The following is a 19,547-nucleotide window of genomic DNA, read 5'->3' as shown; positions in this document are numbered from 1 at the left end:
AGGAGCCTGTTCCCCACCCTGGATCCTTTCCAGACCGATTTCGCCTCCCCCACCCTGGCTGGGCTCAACCCGCCTCACACGCAAGTCGCTGCAGCCTCTGCCTCACTTTGGGAGAAGTCCGACCCCGCGCTGTTCGGAGTCCCCTCCGCAGAAAGCAGGTCTGTCCTGCCTGATCCCTACATGGCACTGGCAGTGCCGGATGAAGGCTTCAGCCATGCCAGGGCTGTCCAGAGACCCGGCTCCACCGCCAGCTGCAGGAGAGCAGTTGCTGGCTGCAGGGGACTGGCGCCATCTGAGTTTGATCATAGCGGGCAGACAAATTCCAGCGCACAGACACTGCCTGCAGCAGGGCGCAGCGGGGCGGGGGATCAGGGCCTTCCAGGGTCCGCCTGCAACAGCACACACCCCGGCCCGTGGCTTTGGGGGCTCCCACCCCCAGTGCGGCCGCTGATGTGCATCCCTGCCACCTCGCCCTGCCAGAGCTCCTGGGGGGCCAGGAAACTGTTGCTCCCTGATCCCTACGTCCTGGATGCCCCTCTGGGAAGGGCCTGGCTGCCGTGCAGCACTTTGCACAGCCAGCCAGCTATCACCGTGTGCGCGTAACACCAGCGTGCAAACCGGGCAAGAGCCTTTTCCACCCCCTCCCCGAAGCCGGGCACCCTTAGCAACCACCGGGAGCCTTGCCATGGTGCAGCCTCCGCCAGCAGGGAAGAGGGGCTGGCACCTGGCACCAAAGCTGCAACCATCTGGGAGGTGCCAGCTCCCTGTGCCCACCTGCCCTTGCCAAGGGCAGGGTCCAGGGAAGGGGATGAGGATGGGCATGGGGGGAGTGGGGGCCGGGCCAGCGATGCTGCAGGAGGGGGGCTTTGCTAGCTCGGGGCTCACTCCGGCTGCTCCAGCTCGCAGCCCCCCCGGCTGAAGTTACTTCGCAGCCAGCTCGGAGCCCGCGTGCGCTGCCAGGCGCGGAGGCAGCCAGAGCCCGGCGCCCGGGAGCTGCGGGGCCACCGGCAACGAGCAGCGACCCCCGGGGCAGCGCGAGGAGCTGTCGTGCGGGAGGATGCGCGGGGCTGGGGGCCAGCGCCTGGGTGCACGGTGCTGGGTGCACGGTGCGGGGGGACAGGGGCTGCGTCCCGGGTGCACGGTGCTGAATGCACGGTGCTGCGTCCCAGGTGCACGGTGCTGGATGCACGGTGCTGCGTCCCGGGTGCACGGTGCTGGATGCACGGTGCTGGGTACTGGCTGCACGGTGCTGGGTGCCGGGTGCACGGTGCTGGATGCACGGTGCTGGGTACTGGCTGCACGGTGCTGGGTGCCGGGGGCTGGGGGCCGGTGCACGGGGCTGGATACGAGGTGCACGGGGCTGGGTGTGAGCGTGCCCCTGGGCTGGCGCGCGGGGGACCGGGGGCTCCGAGCATCCCCCCACCGGGGCCGGGGCCGGGGCCGGGGCCGGGGCCGCTCCTACCTGTAGCGCCTCGGAGCCGCGGGCATCGTCCGCCTTGAGGAAGACCTGCTGGCCCCGCCTGAAAAATTGAACGGCCGCGATGAGCAGGTGGTGCAGGATCAGGACCATGGTGCCGCCGCCAGCCCCGGCCCCGGCCCCGGCCCCAGCCCAGCATCGCCCGGCCGAGCAGCTCCCGCCCGGCCCCGGCCCGCGCCCCTCCCCGGCCCGCCCCTTCCCCGCCCCCGGCCCGGCCCGGCCCGGCCCGGCCCGCCCGCGCCCGCACCTGCCGGCCGCTCCCGGGGCGCCCGCGGCACACGGGCCGGGGCAAAGAGGCAGGGAAACTGAGGCACGGAGGCACCCCCCCACACACACCCCACCCCATCACACGCAGCCGGGCTCTGGGGGACACGAGTCAGTGGAGACACGAGTTGGTGAAAGGGGAGTGGGGAAACTGAGGCATGAAGACACCCCCCCCCCCGCTGCCATCCCCCACCACTGGAAGAGGAGCAGGGAAACTGAGGCACAAAGACACCCCCAGTCTCCTCACGGACACAGAGCCTGGGCCCTGTGAGGCACAAATCCACATGTGCCTGGCGACCGGATACTGGCAGCAGCTTGGGGCCAGGCCTCCTCTCTCCCTGCTGCCCATCCCCTGCCCTCAAGTCCCACAAAGCCCCCCCATAAGCACCCTCCATGCCCTTGAGCTCTGCTACAGCCCTGCCTCAGTTTCCCCATCTGTAACATGGGGGCAAGCGGTGTCCCTTTCTCCCATCCTTTGGGGCGGGTGTTGCCCCCTGCTACCCGCAGGTCCTGTGCCTCCCCCTGCACGCACTGGTGGTGCCGAGCTGGCAGCCCCTTCTCTCGGCAGGCAGAGAGGACCCTGGCTTTTCCTTGCCTGGTGGCCCTCCACATTGCCCCACAGAAATGGGTGCATGCTGGAGCTGCTGCTCAGCTTGGGAGCCCACGGGCCAGACGTTCGCTCCCGGGATGCTCTGCGTGCAGCTTGATGAGGGGACCCACGTCCCAGGAAGAGCTGGGGGCTGGCTGAGCCGGGCGCCCACCCTGCAGCCTCTGGCTCCTGTCAGGAGCCGCTCTCCGTGTTGAGCCACGGATGGAGCTGCTCTGCTGGCCCGCGAGTGCCCGCCTGCCTGAGGCACAAGGCTGATCCCTTGCAAACGGGCCAGCAGGTCCTGCCACCCCACACTGCAAGGAGCAGCCCCTATGGCCAGGAGCGGGTTGTTATACCCCCATAGCCAGGCACCAGTGCTTGCAATATGTCACGGGACAACTGAGCATGGTGCAAGGAGCGGGCCCTGAATAGGCTTACACTCACGCATTTTGGGGAGTTCACCCTCTCAGACATGCCACACGCCACTACCTGTCCTGCCCTGCCCCGTGGCAGTGGCATGTGGCATGCCAGCTATGCAATGAGCTGCCTGCAGACCTCCCTGTCTGCAACCCAACAGCACCTGGCTTCCTACGTGCCACAGCAGCTGTTCCCAGCCGGAGCTGTCTCCATTTGCGTGGTTATCTGGCCAGCTATCTCCTCCTTGCGCTCAATGGGACCCTTGTATCGTCAGCTCCTGTGGCAGGCAGGGGAGCCCAGGGAGCGGGGTGGTCAACCAGACGCAGAGCAAAGCCATCCAGTGCAGGGTTGGGCCACTGCAAATCCTGGTGGGGCATCTGCCAGCCCCTGGGAGCATAGGAAGAAGGGGGTTGGCTGATGCCTTTGCTCCATGTGAGTCCCGGGGCAATGCCCAGAAGCTTGTTGTAGGATCGTCGAACAGCCAGGTTGGCAGGGACCTTGCGGAGGTCACATTGCATTCAACCCCCTGCCTGAAACAAGAGCAGCATCCCCATCCAAACACCCTGGGCATGGGCTTGTCTAAGCAAGGCTGGAAACTACCCGTTCAAGTCACAGGGCCCATTGCCCAGAGATACCCAGAGCACTGAATCTGCCCCAGGTAAAGCAGAACTGGCAGTGCCCTGCTGCAAGGAGGATTCAAATTCACTTGAGAGACCCTCGGTGGCAGCTGGGCCCTGGACTTGGCTGGAAGGGGCTCTGCCTTCCCAGCACAAGTGTCCAAGGCAGCCAGGGACAGGTGCCTGGCGTGAGGTGTTGCTGGGGCTTCCTTGCACCATTGCACCTGTGCACTTCCTTGCATCTGTGCACTTTCTTGCACCCATGCACTTTCTTGCACCCGTGGCCGCAGGCTGGGAAGCAAAGAAAACTCCAGCTTTCTCCACCAGCCACAGGGGAGTCGGGAGCAGTGATCGGCCCAGCTCTGCAGAGGGACACGAGCTGCTGCAGCCCCGTGGGGGAGAGGGTGCAGGCTGCAAAGCAGGCCTCCTCCTGCCTGGCTCTCCAAGCTACATCATCCCCTCTCGCCACCCCGATGGACTTGCACTTGGCCAGCCCTAACACAGGGAGTGGGAAAGAATGACAGGGCACTGTGCCCATTTTACATCTGGGAAAACCGAGGCATGCACCCAGCAACTTGGGGCTGGGTGTGTCAGCTGAGGCACCCACCCAGAGGTGCAAGGGGCTGCATGGAAGCCTTCCACATGCTCCCAGCTCTGTCTGTGCAGCCCAGTGCCCCCGCCACCCCTCCCCAAATACTAGTATACATGGTACAATGAAAGCATTCCCGATTGCAGCCTCAGGACCGGCCTTATCCCACCCCTGTTGGCCCAATCCAGGCCTGAGGAAGGCAGCTTCTGATGGCAAGGGCCAGAGCCTGCTGGCCGGGGCTCTGATGGGCGCCTGGATGCCACTGTGAGGGGCATACTCCAGGAGACAGGCACAGAAGCACACCTCCACAGACTGAGATCACAGCCCCAGTCTCCTCTGCAGCCTCCTCAGGTCTCCAGACACTGGGATCCAAACCCAGAGCAAAGGCAGAGGGGGTGCCCTGTCTCCCTGCCCATCCAGAGCCAGGTGGCCAGCAGCAACCACAGGACAGGGCTGTGACCCAGGCCCAATGCCCCCTCTGCAGCCAGTCCTGGGATAGCACCCGGGCTACCTGACTGCCCTCCTCCAGGAAGCCAGCAAATTTCACAATCCTCTTCTCCCCTACCAGAGCTGGGGATGTGGGGTTTGGTGCCTCCCTGGGGACCAGAAGAGGCCTGGAGGAGCAAAGCCTGCAGTTCCCGGCATGGTATAAACCCAGCTAGAGCGCTTAGCTGGAGCACGCTGCCTGGCACCAAACCATCCCAGTTTGACCACGTGCGTACAGGAGAGTGATGCTGCCCTCGCGTGGCCAGAGCCCAGAGACACGTTCCCCCAGCTAGATCCCCATGCCCACCCAGCTTTGCCCCCTTGCCAAGCCTGGGCAATGGGCTGCAGCCCCATCCCACCGCCCCTGGCCCCACAAGGTGAGGAGGGACCAGGCTGCAACAGCCCATGTGGGAGCTGGGCTCCTGCCGGGCTCAGTGGCTGTCAGCAGCATGCGTGTTCCCAACTAATTCCCCTACATGCATGCACACGCCTGCAGCTTCCCAGCGCCACGGCTCCATGCAGGCGGCGGGGCTGAGTCACAGGTTATTATCCTGCCTGTCTTTGCCCAGGGTCTGGCCACGGACCTAAGTCGGTGGCTCCGCTCCGGGGAGCTGGCCATGCCAGGCAGACACCAAGGGGATGCTTCGCTTGGAGGAGGGCACCTTGCTGACTGCAGGGTGGGAGAGAGGCAGCTGGGCCTGGGGGCAGTAAGGAAGGATGAGTCCAGTCCTGCCTCAGCTGCAAACTCCCTGTGTGAGCTGATGGCTCTGTGCCTCGGTTTCCCTGGCTATAAAATGGGTAGAATGGCTCCTTTGCTCCTCTATTACCCTGGATGGAGGCCCTGAACCATGGGCTGCTATAAGCCAGGCCCCTTCCTTGCCCCAAATACCTGTCCTGCTCCCATTAGGTTCATTCCCCATGCAATGGGCATTGCCCACATGTTGTGCTTGTTGCTACAGTGAAGAGATGAGCACGGCAGCAATGGGGGAAGTCTTGGCAGCCAGTGTTGGCGGAGGGGGGCAGTACTGAGAGGGGCCCACAATGCCAGCACTGCCCCTGGGGACCAGTCACCCCTTTTCTGTGGGGTGCAATCCCTCCTCCCCCCAACTCAGGCGCCCCCAGCTGTGCGCCCGTCCTTGGCAGCTCAGGAGCTGATGGACACTGACCCCTGCCATGCAACTGGGGTGATAGGATCAGTGTCCCCGGCTCTCCCGCTCTGCGCTCACAGACAAGGGAAGCACACAGCCAGGGCAGCCGCACACAAAGGCAGCACGTGGTGCTGGAAAGCTAGAAGAATTGCCCTTCGGGAGGAGGGGGGCAGGGGGCAGTAATTTTGCCCCTGCTGGGGTACAGCTGCATGATGCATTTGCAACTTTGCAACACGCTGCATGCCCCAGCTTCACCCATTGCTGGCACCAAGTCTCCTATGCCACACCTGCTTAGCTCTGGAAACATGTCCAGCACCAGGTGGTAAAGCAGCCAACAGCCCCCTAGCTCCTGCCTCTCTCGTCCCCCGTAACACTGCTCTGAGGGAAGTTCACGGCCTCAGAAGCCAGCAGTAACCACTGGAAGAGGTGCTGGGAGCACAAGGCACAGCTGGGCAAGGGAATGGAGCAAGCCTGGAGCTGAGGAGGGGGCCGCAGGCCCTGCAGAAGAAATACAGAGGTGGGGAGAGACCCAGCCCGAGCGGCTCCTTTGTTCAGTACTATAATGGCTGGGTATTTTTAGTCCCCTGCAGCAACAACCGCCTTCACAGCCGGCGCCTACACGAGGGAAGAAGGCCCCGTTGTGATGGTTACAGGCTTAATGCACTGGAGGCGTGAAGGGAAGGGGACAGGGGGATTATTATTAATTAACGTGAGTGGCGGCTGCGCGTGGGGCCGGACCCAGCCTGCGAGGGGCTGGCAGGCACTTCTGGAGTGGGGCAGGCCCCAGGCAGGGAGCAGGGCAAAGGAGGGGTGCTAGGTCTGCTGCACACGGCAGTGTCGGAGGCCTGGAGGAGGGCTCCAGCAGCGCCAGGGCCGGATGAGAGAGACTGCTCACCAGGGCAGGATTCGTCCCCCAGCCCAAGACTCCCTGGCCAGGATACAGAGGCATGGACCAGCCTAAAGAGATCAGCAAGGCATGTGAGTTCAGGGGTCTCTCCATGGCTGTGGCTCTGGCAGGCGAGGTAGCCCATGGCCATGGAGCGGACTGCAGGGGCATGTGCATCTGGGACCAGGGGGAGATGTCCATCAATCTCCGAAGGAGACATGGGGCAACAGCTGCCGTGGGTACCCGTGAGCCTAGCACCAGGCACAGCAGGCCCCCAGCTCCACGCCCCGTGGCCCTTCATAGGTACATAGACAATGAGGGCTGGAAGAGACTTCAGGAGGTCACATCTAGTCCAGCGCCTGCTCAGAGCAGGACCAGCCCCAGCTACATCATCCCAGCCAAGGCTTTGTCTACCTGAGTCTTCAAAACCTCCAAGGATGGAGAGTTCACCACTGCTCTGGGGAGCCTGGTCCAGTGCCTCACCACCCTCCTTGTGAGAGAGTTTTTCCTAATATCCAACCTCAGCTTCCCTTGCTGCAGCCTGAGCCCATTGCTCCTTGTCCTGTCATTGCCCCCACTGGGAACAGTCTAGCTCCGTCCTCTTTGCACCCTGCTGCAGGGAGGTGAAGGCTGCTATCAAATCCTGCCTCAGTCTTCTCTTCTGCAGACTACATCAGCCCATTTCCCTCAACCTCTCCTCACCAGTCATGTCTCCCAGCCCCCAACCATTTTTATCGCCCTCCATTAGACCCTCTCCAATTTCCCCACATCCTTTGTGTAGTGGGGAGTCCACAACTGGACACAGGACTCCAGATGTGGCCTCCCCAGTGCCGAATAAAGGGGAAAAATCACTGCCCTCCATCTGCTGGCAACGCTCCTGCCAATGCAGCCCAGGATGCCGGTAGCCTTCTTGGTAGCAAGGGCACACTGCTGGCTCCTGTTCAGCTTCTTGTCCACGGCTCAGGGAACAACAAATATCCATGCCAGCCCTGGTGCTGGCACAGCACTCCAAAGGCCCATCCCCTGGCATTCATGACCCCGCTATCCCATGCCCACCGGTGACGACCCTCAGCAGCAAGGCAGGGGAACAACTAGTGCCGTGCGTCACCCAGCAGCACTCTGGAGGGAACGGAGAGGCAGGGGGCCAAGCCTCGGGTGCAGCGGTTTAGGCACAGAGGGGCTGTTTACTGGAGTGACCAGCTGTGCTGATGACTCAGGGCTGAGCCAAGCTGCTCCCGCTCCCCCTGCAAGGAGGGGAAGGCGGCTGGGCACAGGGGCAGGACAGCCCGCCCTCCCCTTCCCCAGCCCTGCAAGGCAAGCTCAGCCCTCTCTTGCAAGAGGGGTTGCAGCCTGACCCCAGGCCCCATCCTCGCAAGAGATCCTGGCTCAGGGCGTTGATGAGCCTGCCCCATAACGAACAGGGGCCTCAGCTGGCACATGTGGCTGGGGGCTCCCAAGGGCACCCAGCGGCTTAAGAGACCCTGGAAGGAGATGAGGCCCAGTCCTGGGGGGAGGACAAAGCCACTTAGCCCTGCCACGGAGAGCAAGGGACACCTGCCTCTTCCCTGCAAACCTAAGCAGGGATTTTCCTTTCCACCTCCTCACCCTGCAATGCCTCCTGCAACCTGCCAGCCACACTCCACCCCAGAGCTAGCTGCATCCTAGGATAGGATGGATCCTGTCTGTGAGGGGCCACGGTGCGACTACAGGGGCAGTGGGTAATGACAGGGCTGCGGCCACGTCCCGCCGCGGCACCGAGAACCACTGCGGGGCTAAATCACCAGCTGTCTGCAGCTGCCCTGTGAGGAAATTGCAGGGCACAGCAGCCTGGAGCTGCTCCTGTGGGAGCTGCTAGCGGCAGATGGATGGATCCTGCCCAGCACAGGTGCCCTGGGGGCTTCTTCACACCCACCAAGAGGGCAGGGAGAGCGCAGGGCTAAGCATCCTCTTCCCAAAAGGAAGCAGCGGGAGCGGCTTGCACATGCCAGGCATGAGTTTGGAGGAGCAGAGCCTTCCTCAGCCCTGGCGCGGGGCTTGCTCCGAACGCTGGGTGCATGCTGTCTGCCCCTCTCTGGGGGCATTAGAGCAGCTTCTGATTTAACCGCTGGTGTCCTGGAGGGCACAAGGGGCTGTGAGCCCCATGATCCCTGCTGTATCATGTGCCAGGAGCTGGGCCACCTCACCCCACTGCACAACAGCTGCTCCAGGACCCCTCGACAGGACCCCCAGCCCCAGGACAGCTGCTGTGCCCGTAAGGGCTTGTGTAGCACTTCCTCCTGGCCCCCCCAGCCAGGGCAAAGAGGATGGACGGAGCAAAAATCATAGAAAATCCTACCGCAGTGCGGCTGGCAGGGACCTGCCGAGGTCACATCTAGTCCAACCCCTGCCTGAGGTAGGTTCAGCCCTGTGCAAACCAGCCCAGACAAACCCATTGTCCCACCTCTGAGCACAACCACACAGCCCGGGCATCACACCCGACCCTGCCACAGGGAAAGCAGGGGGACCGCGGCTGCCAACATCCTGCTGCTGCAAAGGTTGTTCATATAGAGATCCCATGCAGAGGCTGTGCCCCCGCTGCAGAGGAAGGCAAAAACCCCTCCAGTCCATATCAATGTGACCAGGGGGGGAAATTCCTTCTGACCCCAAATGCAGCATCCATCTGACCCTAAGCATGAGGGCAAAACCCCCTAGCCAGGACCCTCTGGGGTTGGTCCCAGTAGGAGCATTGGCACAGCACAGTCCCCATCCCCAGCCTGGCCTGCAGCAGCACCCAGTGCCTCTAAGGGAGGCCTAAACTCCCCCACCCCCTTGATGCATAGAGCAGCAAGGTGGGTGTCACGGGCAACCAGCAAAGCCCAGAAGCCTGGAAAACTCCCCTAGTAGCACCCAGACATCGCTGCACCTAGATCATCCCCGACATGGAGCTGTCCACCCTCTCCTTGCACCCCACCAGTGCTGGAGAGTCTCCCCTCTTCTCCAAGCTCCTGTCCCACTGCCTCCCTGCTCTGGCAGCGAAGGAGTTTTTTTTTCCGTAGATCTGATCTGAAGTTACTTTGCTGCACCTTCAAGCCAGCGGTCTGCATCCTGCTTTGGGAAGGGAAAGGCCAGTGCCAGACGCCCGGAGAACCCAAGAGGGTGCTGTGCTCGGGCGGCTCACCATTGCCACCCCCTGCCCACTGCTCAGCTCCGAAACACTCGGCGTCAGAGTCCTGTCTGCTAAAGACACCCCCCACCCCACCCCAGCTCCATCATTTCAAGGACAAGGAGAGCTCCGGCGGCTGCCACCAGGCCAGGTCAGCAGCCCAGACACCGACAAGTTCAACTCGCCTTTCAGGCCAGCGTTTCCCCTCCAAGTAGCTAGGAGAACACCGGTCTGCCTTCCTCTTCACCCCCAATCCCCTCCCATCTAGACAGCAGAGCTACCACTACCGTGGCCAGCTGGCTACCTCCAGACGTTGCCCCGCCAAGCAACGCCATACCCCCTTTGCAGCATCAGAGCACGCTCCAGCTGCTCCTGGCACTCGGGGAGGCACGGCCCAGCCTGGCACACAGCCTGGCTCACCTGGCAGAGGCCAGAGACACACGGGACACGGCCCAGCAATTACCAACCCTGGCAGCATGTCTGCAAATCATGTCCCATCAGTGAAGCCTCATTAGGTCTGAGGCCCATGGTGGGAGAGAACAAGGCATCCGGCGGCTCTGCTTCCAGCCCCATGCTGAGACCAGTCGCCCCCAGTCCTGGATGCACGCACCCTGAGCAGATGCCCTCCCCGTAGCCGGCTGCCCTGGGGGCTGTGGGTTGAAGTCTAACAATATTGGACAGTCTGTCTCCTCCGTGGGGCTGCAGCAGTGAGATCAGGCTGGTCTCAGGGCAGGGCTCTCCGGAGGGGGGCTGCGAGCTCCGCTGCAAGGGGCTGACTTTTCCAAGCTCTCCTATTCCCACCATCCCGGCATGCTTCGAGGGATGCAAGCAAGAGCAGGGACCCCGCTGCCCCAGAGCACTTCTGCACGCCCAGATGCGGGAGGCGCTCTGTGCTCGGCACCGCGTGAGGCTTGTGCAGACTTTCTGTTGTGTCTTCACGTGGGCAATGGCTTGCGCTGGTCCTTTGTCTTGGGGGTAAATGTCTGCTCCCAAAAAGCGCTCCCCAGAGAGCCGACTGCTCCAGTCCAGGCCACAGCTGGGGCTTCAGGGCCACCACTTGAAGGCTAACACGAAGTGTAGGTAACAACACACACACACATACCCACTCACACATCCACACACACACCCATAAACACTCACACATGCACCTCACACCCTCCCATGCACACACACACACTCACACGCCCCCACCCACACCCCACACCCATTCACACCCTCCCACACACACCCCTACACCTCACCCCACTCACACCCCCCACACCCTCTCACACACAGTCACTCATACACCCCCCCACGCAAACCTATGTCCATTCACTCACTCACCCACCCACACCCACTCACACCCCCCACACCTTCACACACCCCCACACACACATCCTCCCACTCCCCACACCCCCCACACACGTACAAATCCACACACACACCACAGAACAGGGCTTAGCACCAGGTACAAGCGGCAATAAGGTAGGTAGCAGGTATGGGGTGCCCGGGGATGTTGATAGATTGAGTATGCCAGGCCAAGTACCATATTCTCTTGCCTACAACATGTCACCCCCCCCAGAAGAGACACACCATTTGGGGGTGTGTGTGTGTGTGTGTGTGTGTGTGTGTAAGGGGGTGGGGAGGATCTACAGCCAGCAGCCAGGGAGTTCCATCCCCAGCAGAAGCCGCAATTACCGTATTTCCTCACTTATAACACACACTCCTATTTTTCCAGCAGCCGAATTGGGGGATGTTATGCCAGAAAACCTGGTCGCTGGAGAAGCAGGAATGAAATGCTCTGGGTCGGGGTGCTCGTTTGAGCCAGGGCCTCCCGTCTGAGGAGTGGCGGTGCCCGCTCTCACCACGGCACGGGCACCTGCTGCTGTTGAGGGAAGGCGCTGGCCGCCGACGCTGCCGTGAACACTGCGGGCAGGCGCGAGCGTTGTTAGCGAGTTCCTTAATTGGCAGCTTCTAGGAGGCCTGTCGAGAGCAGCCTTGCTGTGCGGGAGTCCTTCAGGGTCAGCCCGAGCTGGCTGGAAGTGGCACAGAGGCGAAAACGAGACAGCAGCACACGGACCTAATTAGACAGAAAGGGGAAAGAGCCGGGCAGGCCGAAACAGCGGCGAGTCGAGTTTGACGGCAGAAGGCGGCGGGTCCAGTAGACAGGACGTGACACTAGGACCTGGGGAGCCCAAGCTCTGGTCTTAGCTCTGCCACAAACACATCGCAGGACCGCACAGATGACCCCCTCCCTGCACACCCCCCCCCCACACACACACACACTTCAGCCTCAGTTTCCCCATCTGTAAAGCTGGGGGTGCTCCATTGCAGTACAGGAGCCTCTGCAGCACCCCTGGGTGACCCCACAGTTTCCCTCAGTGCCTCAGTTTCCCTCCAGTTCAGTAATCACACAAGGCATTAACTCCCTCCTTGCCAAGGTGGGGCTTCCCAAAGGACTGGGGAGCGTGTCGGGGGCTGAACGCTCCTCGCTTCCCCACGTATCAGCCACTTAGTCCCAGAACTGAGCCGCGGTGTGACAAGGGGGTTGGACTCGATGATCTATTGAGGTCCCTTCCGACCCTAACGTCTATGAATCTATGGAAGGGACAAGGAGGGGAGGAGGGGAGTCAAACCATCACGGGCCTTCTCCCCAGGCAGGCCGAGAGCTTCTAGGCAGGCGGCAGAGGCCTGGGGGATCCCAGAGTCTTTGGCAGTGGTTTGCATTTGGCTGTGAATCACACCTAGCCATCCCCAGGGAGCTCACACAGCCGGTGGCTGTTTACCTGGGACACAGCAATACTTGGCCCGACTATGTAGGGGAAATCCCGGTTTCACGAAAGGCCTCCGTCCCCCCAGGGAATCGCTGCAAGGCCAGGCCCGCGTGCCTGACAGCTCCCAAACTGCTCCCCTGGAAAGGCAAAGTGTCTTCCCCTGACCCGGAAATGCAGCTGCTTCTGGTGTGGAGAGTGGCATCACATCACCCCTGCAGGACAGCTTGGGGCAGGAGAAGACCCCCGCATCCAGCTGAAACCGGAGAGGAAAGCTGAGACAGCGAGGGAGGATTGCATTACAGGACCCGTGGGGATGCAGGGGCTCAGGTTTCTGCCCTCAGGCACCGGGGTGCCTGGACCAGCTGAGCTGCACTCAGGCCTTTCCCCTTCAAATCACTGCTAGGTCCCTCCCCCCGGCTGCCCAGGAGCCCAACACCTCCGAAACACCCACGGGCAGACCAAATATACACCGGTGGTGGGGGCAGAGCCGTGGGAGCAGATGGGAGGGGATGGAGAAGCATCTGCATGGCTGCCTGGGCATCTCTGCTGCGATGCAGGGGGGCACGGCTCTGCTTAATCCATCCACCCCCACCACCACCCCGGCTCCAGCATTGCAAGCCCCCAGCTATACCGGCTCCCCCCAGCGCCAGCCCCTACCAGGTCGGGAGCAGGGAAATGTCAGCCCAGCGGCAAAGGTCCCAGAAACCCCCGTTGCTTAGCTACAGGCAGCTGGGGAGGAGGGAGATCAATGCATCTCCGCCGAGGAGCCTGGCGCTGGGTGAGCGCGCGGGGTTTCGGGAGCGGAGCAAGGCAGCTGGCATCTCTTGCTCACGGGCAGCAAATGCCCTGCTCCCAGCCCCTTGCCCTTGCTGGCTTCTCTCTGAGAAATGCCCAGCTGCTTTTACGGGCAGTGTCTTTGCAGGGCTGGGGAACCAGAGAGGGACTCTCCTCCGCCCCCGAATGGGCCGTGTGGGGAGCTGGGGGTGAGGGGAAGAGTTTTACCGGAGTGAATTTTTCTCCGAGCTGTTTGTTGACTGTTTGAGTTAAATAGGAGGTAACGCAGGACCAGGCATATTTGCAACAAGCCAGCTATTTACAGTCCATTCCGTTTCACCTGCCAGGGTTTCATCTGCCACTTGTTATACTTGAACTCTCCAGAGCTTTCTAGGGGGAAAAAAGTTCTGCATTGTAAGTGTAAAGTAAGCCAAAGAAAAGTCCTTCTAAAAAAAAAAAAAGAAGCAGCAGCAATACCATTTTCCTGGCTGCCGTTATCCATTGGTAAGGAACAAGCAGGGCGGCTAGGCCGATTACCATATGTTTCCATATACAACATGCGCCTTTTCCCCCAAAACCAGCTGCCAGTGTATTGTAGCGTGCATTATATACAAGAAATATGTTAGGAGCAGGTTCAGCCACTCGCTCGGTGAAAGCAAAAGTCAAATCTGCAGCGATTTGCAGGAAGCAGAGCAGGGAAGGTGAGCTCCTTTGCTGCTGCTACTCAGTAAGAAAACATCGACTCCCAGAGCCGTGGGGCTGGCGGGGACTTGCAGAGGTCAAGTCTAGTCCAAGCCCTGCCTGGGGCAGGATCAGCCCTGTCCAAACCAGCCCGGACAAACCTGTTGTCCAACTTTGGAACAAAACTGCAGTCAACCTTGACACAGCACCAGGCATCACACCCACCCTGCCACAGGGAAAGCACGGCCCAGTCCCCATCCCCAGCCAAGGCTGCAGCCAGCACCTCTGGGGGGGGCTTGAACCCCCTCTGACATATGGAGCTGCAAAGGGGAGGTGCAAAATTCCCTCTGAGCCCCATGGGGGCAACCAGTAAAGCCCCAAAGCCTGATAGTAGCACCCAGGCATCGCTGCACCTAGATCATCCCCGGCCAGGGACTGTCCAGCCTCTCCCCAAACCCCTCCAGCGATGGAGAGCCCACCCTGTCCCCAGGCGCCCGGCCCACTGCCTCCCTGCTCTGGCAGGGACTCTACTACAGAGAAAGATCTTGTTTTCCTGCATTCTTCCTTTCAGAAACAAGGCGCGTATGCTATGCCGGGGGGTGATAGGTGAGAAACAACAGCATGGTTTTTCTCCGGTGACTCATCTTTAATCCTGAAAAAACCGCGGTTTGCAGCTGGAGCGTGGGGCACTCAGATCATCTGCACTTTGCAAATCACCCGGACGCACAGACAACCCCGCACCTTCCCCAGCAGAAACCTAACGAGACTGGCTGGAAAAGCACAAGAAGCCCTGGGCTCATGTCTCTGCTCTGGGTCTCTCTGCAGCCCTCCTTCAAAGCCCATTGCAGCTAGGAGCGAGGCTCCTACTGACTTCAGGCCTCGGGGGTCATCCGCTGGCCTGTCCCCAGGTCTCTGTGCTCCCCCGGTGATCTGTCCTGGCTGTCTCTCTATTGCTCCAGCTACTCAGAAGTGAATCCCCTTTCTAGGCACGTGTTTGGGGGCGGTGGAGTGGGTCCACTTGGAGCTACCGCCTTCCCCCCTTGCTATGAGGTGAGCTGTCAGGGCCCATCGGAGGATGCCAGGGGGGCACCAAGGGGCCCTGACTCTCCTCTCTCCTGCAGAAGATCTGGTTCAACCAAAGTAACCACATCCCCAGCCCCTGCCCTTCTCCAGGCAGCTCCTGCCGGGTCCTTCTGCCTCTCCTGTTGCTGCCAGATTGCTCCTCCGCTGCGGTGGCTGCATCCTGTTTGCAGCATGTGCCTGTGCCCAGTGCCACTGGGTGTTTTGGACAGGGCTGATCCTGCCTCAGACCCGGGGTTGGACTAGATGTGACCTCTGGAGCCCCTTTCCAGCCCCACTGCTCTAGGATGTCTGGGATTTCTCTCTCTACTGTCCCGGTGAGCTGTGCCTGCTGCTAACTGCCCAGTGCCAAGCAGCTGCCATAGCATGGCACTTAGCACCCAGCGCAGTGCTGGCATTTGAAGAGGGTCCCTGGGAGCACCGAGGGGGCGAGAACTGCCCGCCTGCACCCTCTGCAGCCTGTGCATGCCCAGAGCTTCCCGCGGGCATCCTGCCACGGCTGCCGGGTCGGTGCCATCCCTCTGGGGTGCCGTGTGCATGGAGCTGGAGCACTTGCCTTTTTATCCATTCATCTCCCTGCAGCTATAAAGCAACAAAAAATCCCCTTGCTGGAGCTGGCCGGTCCAGGAAAGGGGTCAGAAAAGGCTTTTCCTGCTCAGAGCCCTCTAGCTTCTCCTGGTCCCTGACTCCCACCCTGGCCTCTGACTCCAGTTTCTGGAGCCAGACCCCCTGCTCCATGCCCAGCGTTCACAGGGATCTTCGGTGGCTGGTGAAACCACGGGGCTGGGCACAGAGCACGGAAACCTTTCGGTGCCCGCCCTGCCACCTGCCCTCGAGCAGGTGTGAAGTGCATTTGCTTTGCAGAGCGGCTGCAGGAGCTGGGGGGGACCCGTGCCTTTCACCTGCCGAGGATGAAACGATCCGGTCTTCTCACCCCGCTCGGCCCGCTCTAGCCCCCCTTCCAGGCTCGGGAGCTGAGAACAGCTTGGCAAAGCCCAGCACAATATTGCCGATGCTCTTTCATCTCGCTTCGGGCCTGGAGCAGGATCCGGGCCCCCTGATGCCCAGCCTTTTCCCGCCCTGCGCTGAGCGACGTTCCCAGGGGTCTGGGTTAGGTGCTGGCATTTGGCAAGCGGGGCTGGAGAGTATACCCTGACGGGCCTAGGAAATGGGGGGCTCAGTCTGGAGGAGGTCCCCTGCTAGCAACCACAGTTACGTGGCAGGGGTCCGAGCGGGGGGCCGTTTTTCTCAGCTGCTGGCTGCACTCTCTCTGTGGCTCCAGCCAGCCCCAGCCTCCCGTGATCATTCAATAACCATTTAATTGAATATTTGCTGCAGCGAGGCTCACCATGCCAGCCACATCCTTGCCAATGCCAGCGCTCTGAGGAGACAAGGCAGGGAGGACGTAACTCCAGCCCTGCTGGGCCAGCAGGAAGCAAAGGCATGCGGAGACTGGTGGACTTGACCAAGGCCACAGCGGGGAGTCAGTGGCAGAGCTGAGATTTGAAACCAAGTCTCCCGAGAGGAGCCAGGGGAGGGGCAGCGTGCTGGTTACTGCCACGAGTCGAAGCCCAGCAGGGGATAATCCAGCCCCGGGTCCCGGCTGGAGGGAATCCGAGAATGAGGGCAAGGTCCCGCTCCCATGGGCTCCAGCCATGAGCTGTCTGGGCAACAGACTGCCTTGCTGTGCCTGTGGCCTGCTTGGAGCTCCTAACCCTGATGCCGTGCCGTGAACTTCCGGCTTGGACCCTCCTGCCGGTTCCTCTCCTGACCTGGATCCACCTCTTGCCCTGACCACGGCCCTGTCTCAGCCCTTGGCTTGTTATCCAAGACTGGGTCTGACCCCCAGCTTTGACCTTGACTCTCATTCCAGTAAACCCCTGACCTAGCATGATGCCCCTAGACTGACCACCTATCCCCTGGTCAACTTGAAAGGCAATTTCCATGATTCAACCCCTACCCTGTTTTGCTCCTATGCAGTGTAAACCCCCCAAAATACAGTAGGTTGTACTGAAATAAAATCAGGAGGAGAAAGGCTAATCATCGAGGCTAATCAAAGCCTTTCATTCCAACAACGGCGACGCATTTGCTTTCAATTCCAAATGTCAGGGGCTTTTTGGGGGGGAGACGTTTCCTAAACTAACAGGGATGGCATTTTGAAAAGAAAAGTCATTTCCAAGGGGAAAATTACTGCCAAAAATAATGTAGAACTGGGCCACTTTGGCTCAAAAAGGAAGCGAAGCCAAGCCCGGGGCGACAGGCTGTCACTCGCAAATGGCTCCCATGTGTCAGGAGCTGCATTTTGGCCCCTGGAAAGGACAGGGGTGAAGAATACTGCCCCGTTCTCCCCCACCCCGGCAAGGCAGCTGTAACCCGCCTGTGTCCTGTGCTTCGGCTCTGGAGAGAAAATGCACACGCGTCACAACGGAAATAACATGGAAATCAAAGAGCCACCCCATGCCCTTGGCATCCGCGGGGCGGGGGGAAGGAGGAGAGGGATAAAGGGCCTCCAAAAAGTTATTCAAGAGTGCTAATTCAGGATGGAAATAAGCAGCTAATCACTTGCTGCCATCTAAATTGTCCCCTGCTCAGAAGCTTTGGTCCGGCCGGGAGCTGAGGGAGCAGACTCGCCGCAGACACAAGGATGAGGAGATCCATTAAAGCGTCTTTGCCTGGGAGATAAGGAGAGACTGGGCTGAAGCCTGGGAAGGAGGGGAATCTCTCCTCTGCTCTTGCAGGGTTTCAGCAGAAGTGAGATGCAGGGGGTGAATCGTAGCTGGCTGGAGGGGGGGTTCCTTTGAGCACCGAAGCACGGGTCAGCCTGGCTGGGAAATAGCTGATAGAGGGTAGCGTTACAGCCCTCCCCGGGGAACTCAAATGAGACCAGGGAGGTCTTGTGTCAGTGCCGGAGCTATACCCGAGAAGAGATAGGCTGGAGGGTCTGCCAACTCGATGCACAAGGCACGGGCAAGAGCCAAGATGAGACTGCCCATCGTCCAGGCAGGGAGCAGGCAGGCTGAGTGACAGGACCAGGGCCCGACAGGGAAGCAGTGGCAGAAAGCCGTGCCCTGAGCACAAGGTCACGCTTGACCCGCAAGCATGCTCTCTTCTCTGTGTGCTCCCAGCCCCTTGCTGGAAGCAGCAGCAGCACTTCTTCCATCTGGGTGTCGCTCTGTCAGCACCGTGCATGGTGGGTCCTGGGGGGCTGAGAGGCTTAAAACCCCCCTGACACGCGTAGCAATAGTGGGAAGGGAGCAACCAGCAAAGCCCAGAAGCCTGGAAATGTAGAGTACAGGCATTGCTACACCTAGATCATCCCCAAGCAGTCTCCTTGAACCCCCCCAGTGATGGAGAGTCGACCCCTTCCCTGGTGCCTATCCCACTGCCTCCCTGCTCTGGCAGAGAAGAAGTCTTTCCTGAGATTCATCCTAAGTGGATATCAGCCTAGGTGCAGCAGCTCTGGCCGGGGACAGCCACCCTCCCTCAGTCGGTCTGCAGGGCATGGAGCCCCCCGTCTTTCAGGGCTGGGGGACGGTGCAGGGACTCACCAGCACCTGGACTGCTCTGAGCTTAATGGGAGATGTCTGCCCAAGAGCAACGACATCAGTGCTTGGATTAGCAAACCGCCCGGGACCTTCCCCGCAGCAAAGGCCCAGCACGGGGGTGACAGAGTCTCTTCGTGCCCTCCCTCGAGGCTTGCACCCAGGGCGGCAGAGGCACTGGGGTGAACGGGTCCCTCGCTGCCCCCCTTGCCACCTTCCACTTGATAAGGCCGAACAGTGTGATCAGGGGGTCTTGCTGAGACTGAAGTCAGGGGATTTATACCCTTTAGTGAGGCCAGGGGATGTGAACTAAGTACCCCTGGCTTTGAAGCCCCTCTCTGGTCCCCGACCTGCCGCGTCACCCGCCGGCTGCCCCGAGCCCTCTGCGAAAGGGGTCGTGCTGCCAGCTCTCCCCAGCTGCAGTCGGCTGATCCTGCCGGCTCCCTGCCAGCTCAAGCGAAGAGCTGCCCTCGCCGGTGCCCTCTGGCTCTGTTTGAACAAAGCAGCTGCTAATTGCCGCGCCGCTCGGGGAGACGCATGCCCCGTGCCAGGCAGCGGGGACTGCAGCTGGCGCTGGTGAGGGCTCGAGTGGCTCCGGATCATCACGGGATCCGGACACCAGCCCGAGGACCTGCCTCCTCTGCAGCATCTCAATGAGCTTTGCAGGCCCACGATGCCCTTGACAGCAAAGCAGTGGGGAAAGGGTCTGGCCAAGGATGGTGTGAGTCCGGGTCAAGGCAGGAAGTGTTTGGGGACTCCAGGTAGGATCAGGAGGGCATAGTGCTATCTTGTAGAGCAGGAGACAACCCAGGATCTCTGTCCAAGCCCTGCTCTTCTCCGCCCTTGCAGCTGAGCTCAGGCAAAGGATGGGCAAGGATGGGGGGGCTCTAACCTGGCTCCCAGCCCAGAGCTCCTGCTGCTCCCTCACCCCTGCAGGGACACCCCTGGCCCCTTCATCTGCCACTAATTGGCTCCCTCGAGGGCAGACTCAGCGAGCTGTCTGAAGCCGTTGGCCCGCGGGGGCTCGTCAGGGCAGATCAAAGCCACGCGATGCCTGCTTTCTGCATAAACAAGACTTCGCCTCCGTACGGTCCGGGATTCA

The 19,547-nt window shown here is 61.1% G+C and overlaps 1 protein-coding gene across 1 annotated transcript in view; it reads right to left on the bottom strand.

The window, feature by feature from the left end:
- Positions 1-1,620, bottom strand: part of PDE2A (phosphodiesterase 2A) — a 93,402-nt gene extending 91,782 nt beyond the window's left edge. Inside the window, exon 1 of the mRNA XM_059723072.1 lies at positions 1,463-1,620. Within this exon, the coding sequence (XP_059579055.1) occupies positions 1,463-1,570 (108 nt within the window). The 5' untranslated portion in view covers positions 1,571-1,620. The remainder of the gene's footprint in view (positions 1-1,462) is intronic.
- Positions 1,621-19,547: the final 17,927 nt, after the last annotated feature.

This window comes from Alligator mississippiensis, chromosome 1 (assembly GCF_030867095.1).
Source record: "Alligator mississippiensis isolate rAllMis1 chromosome 1, rAllMis1, whole genome shotgun sequence".
NCBI classification, from domain to species: Eukaryota; Metazoa; Chordata; order Crocodylia; family Alligatoridae; genus Alligator; species Alligator mississippiensis.
The sequence above is the reverse complement of the archived record's forward strand: the minus strand, read 5'-3'. Positions and strand labels throughout refer to the sequence as shown.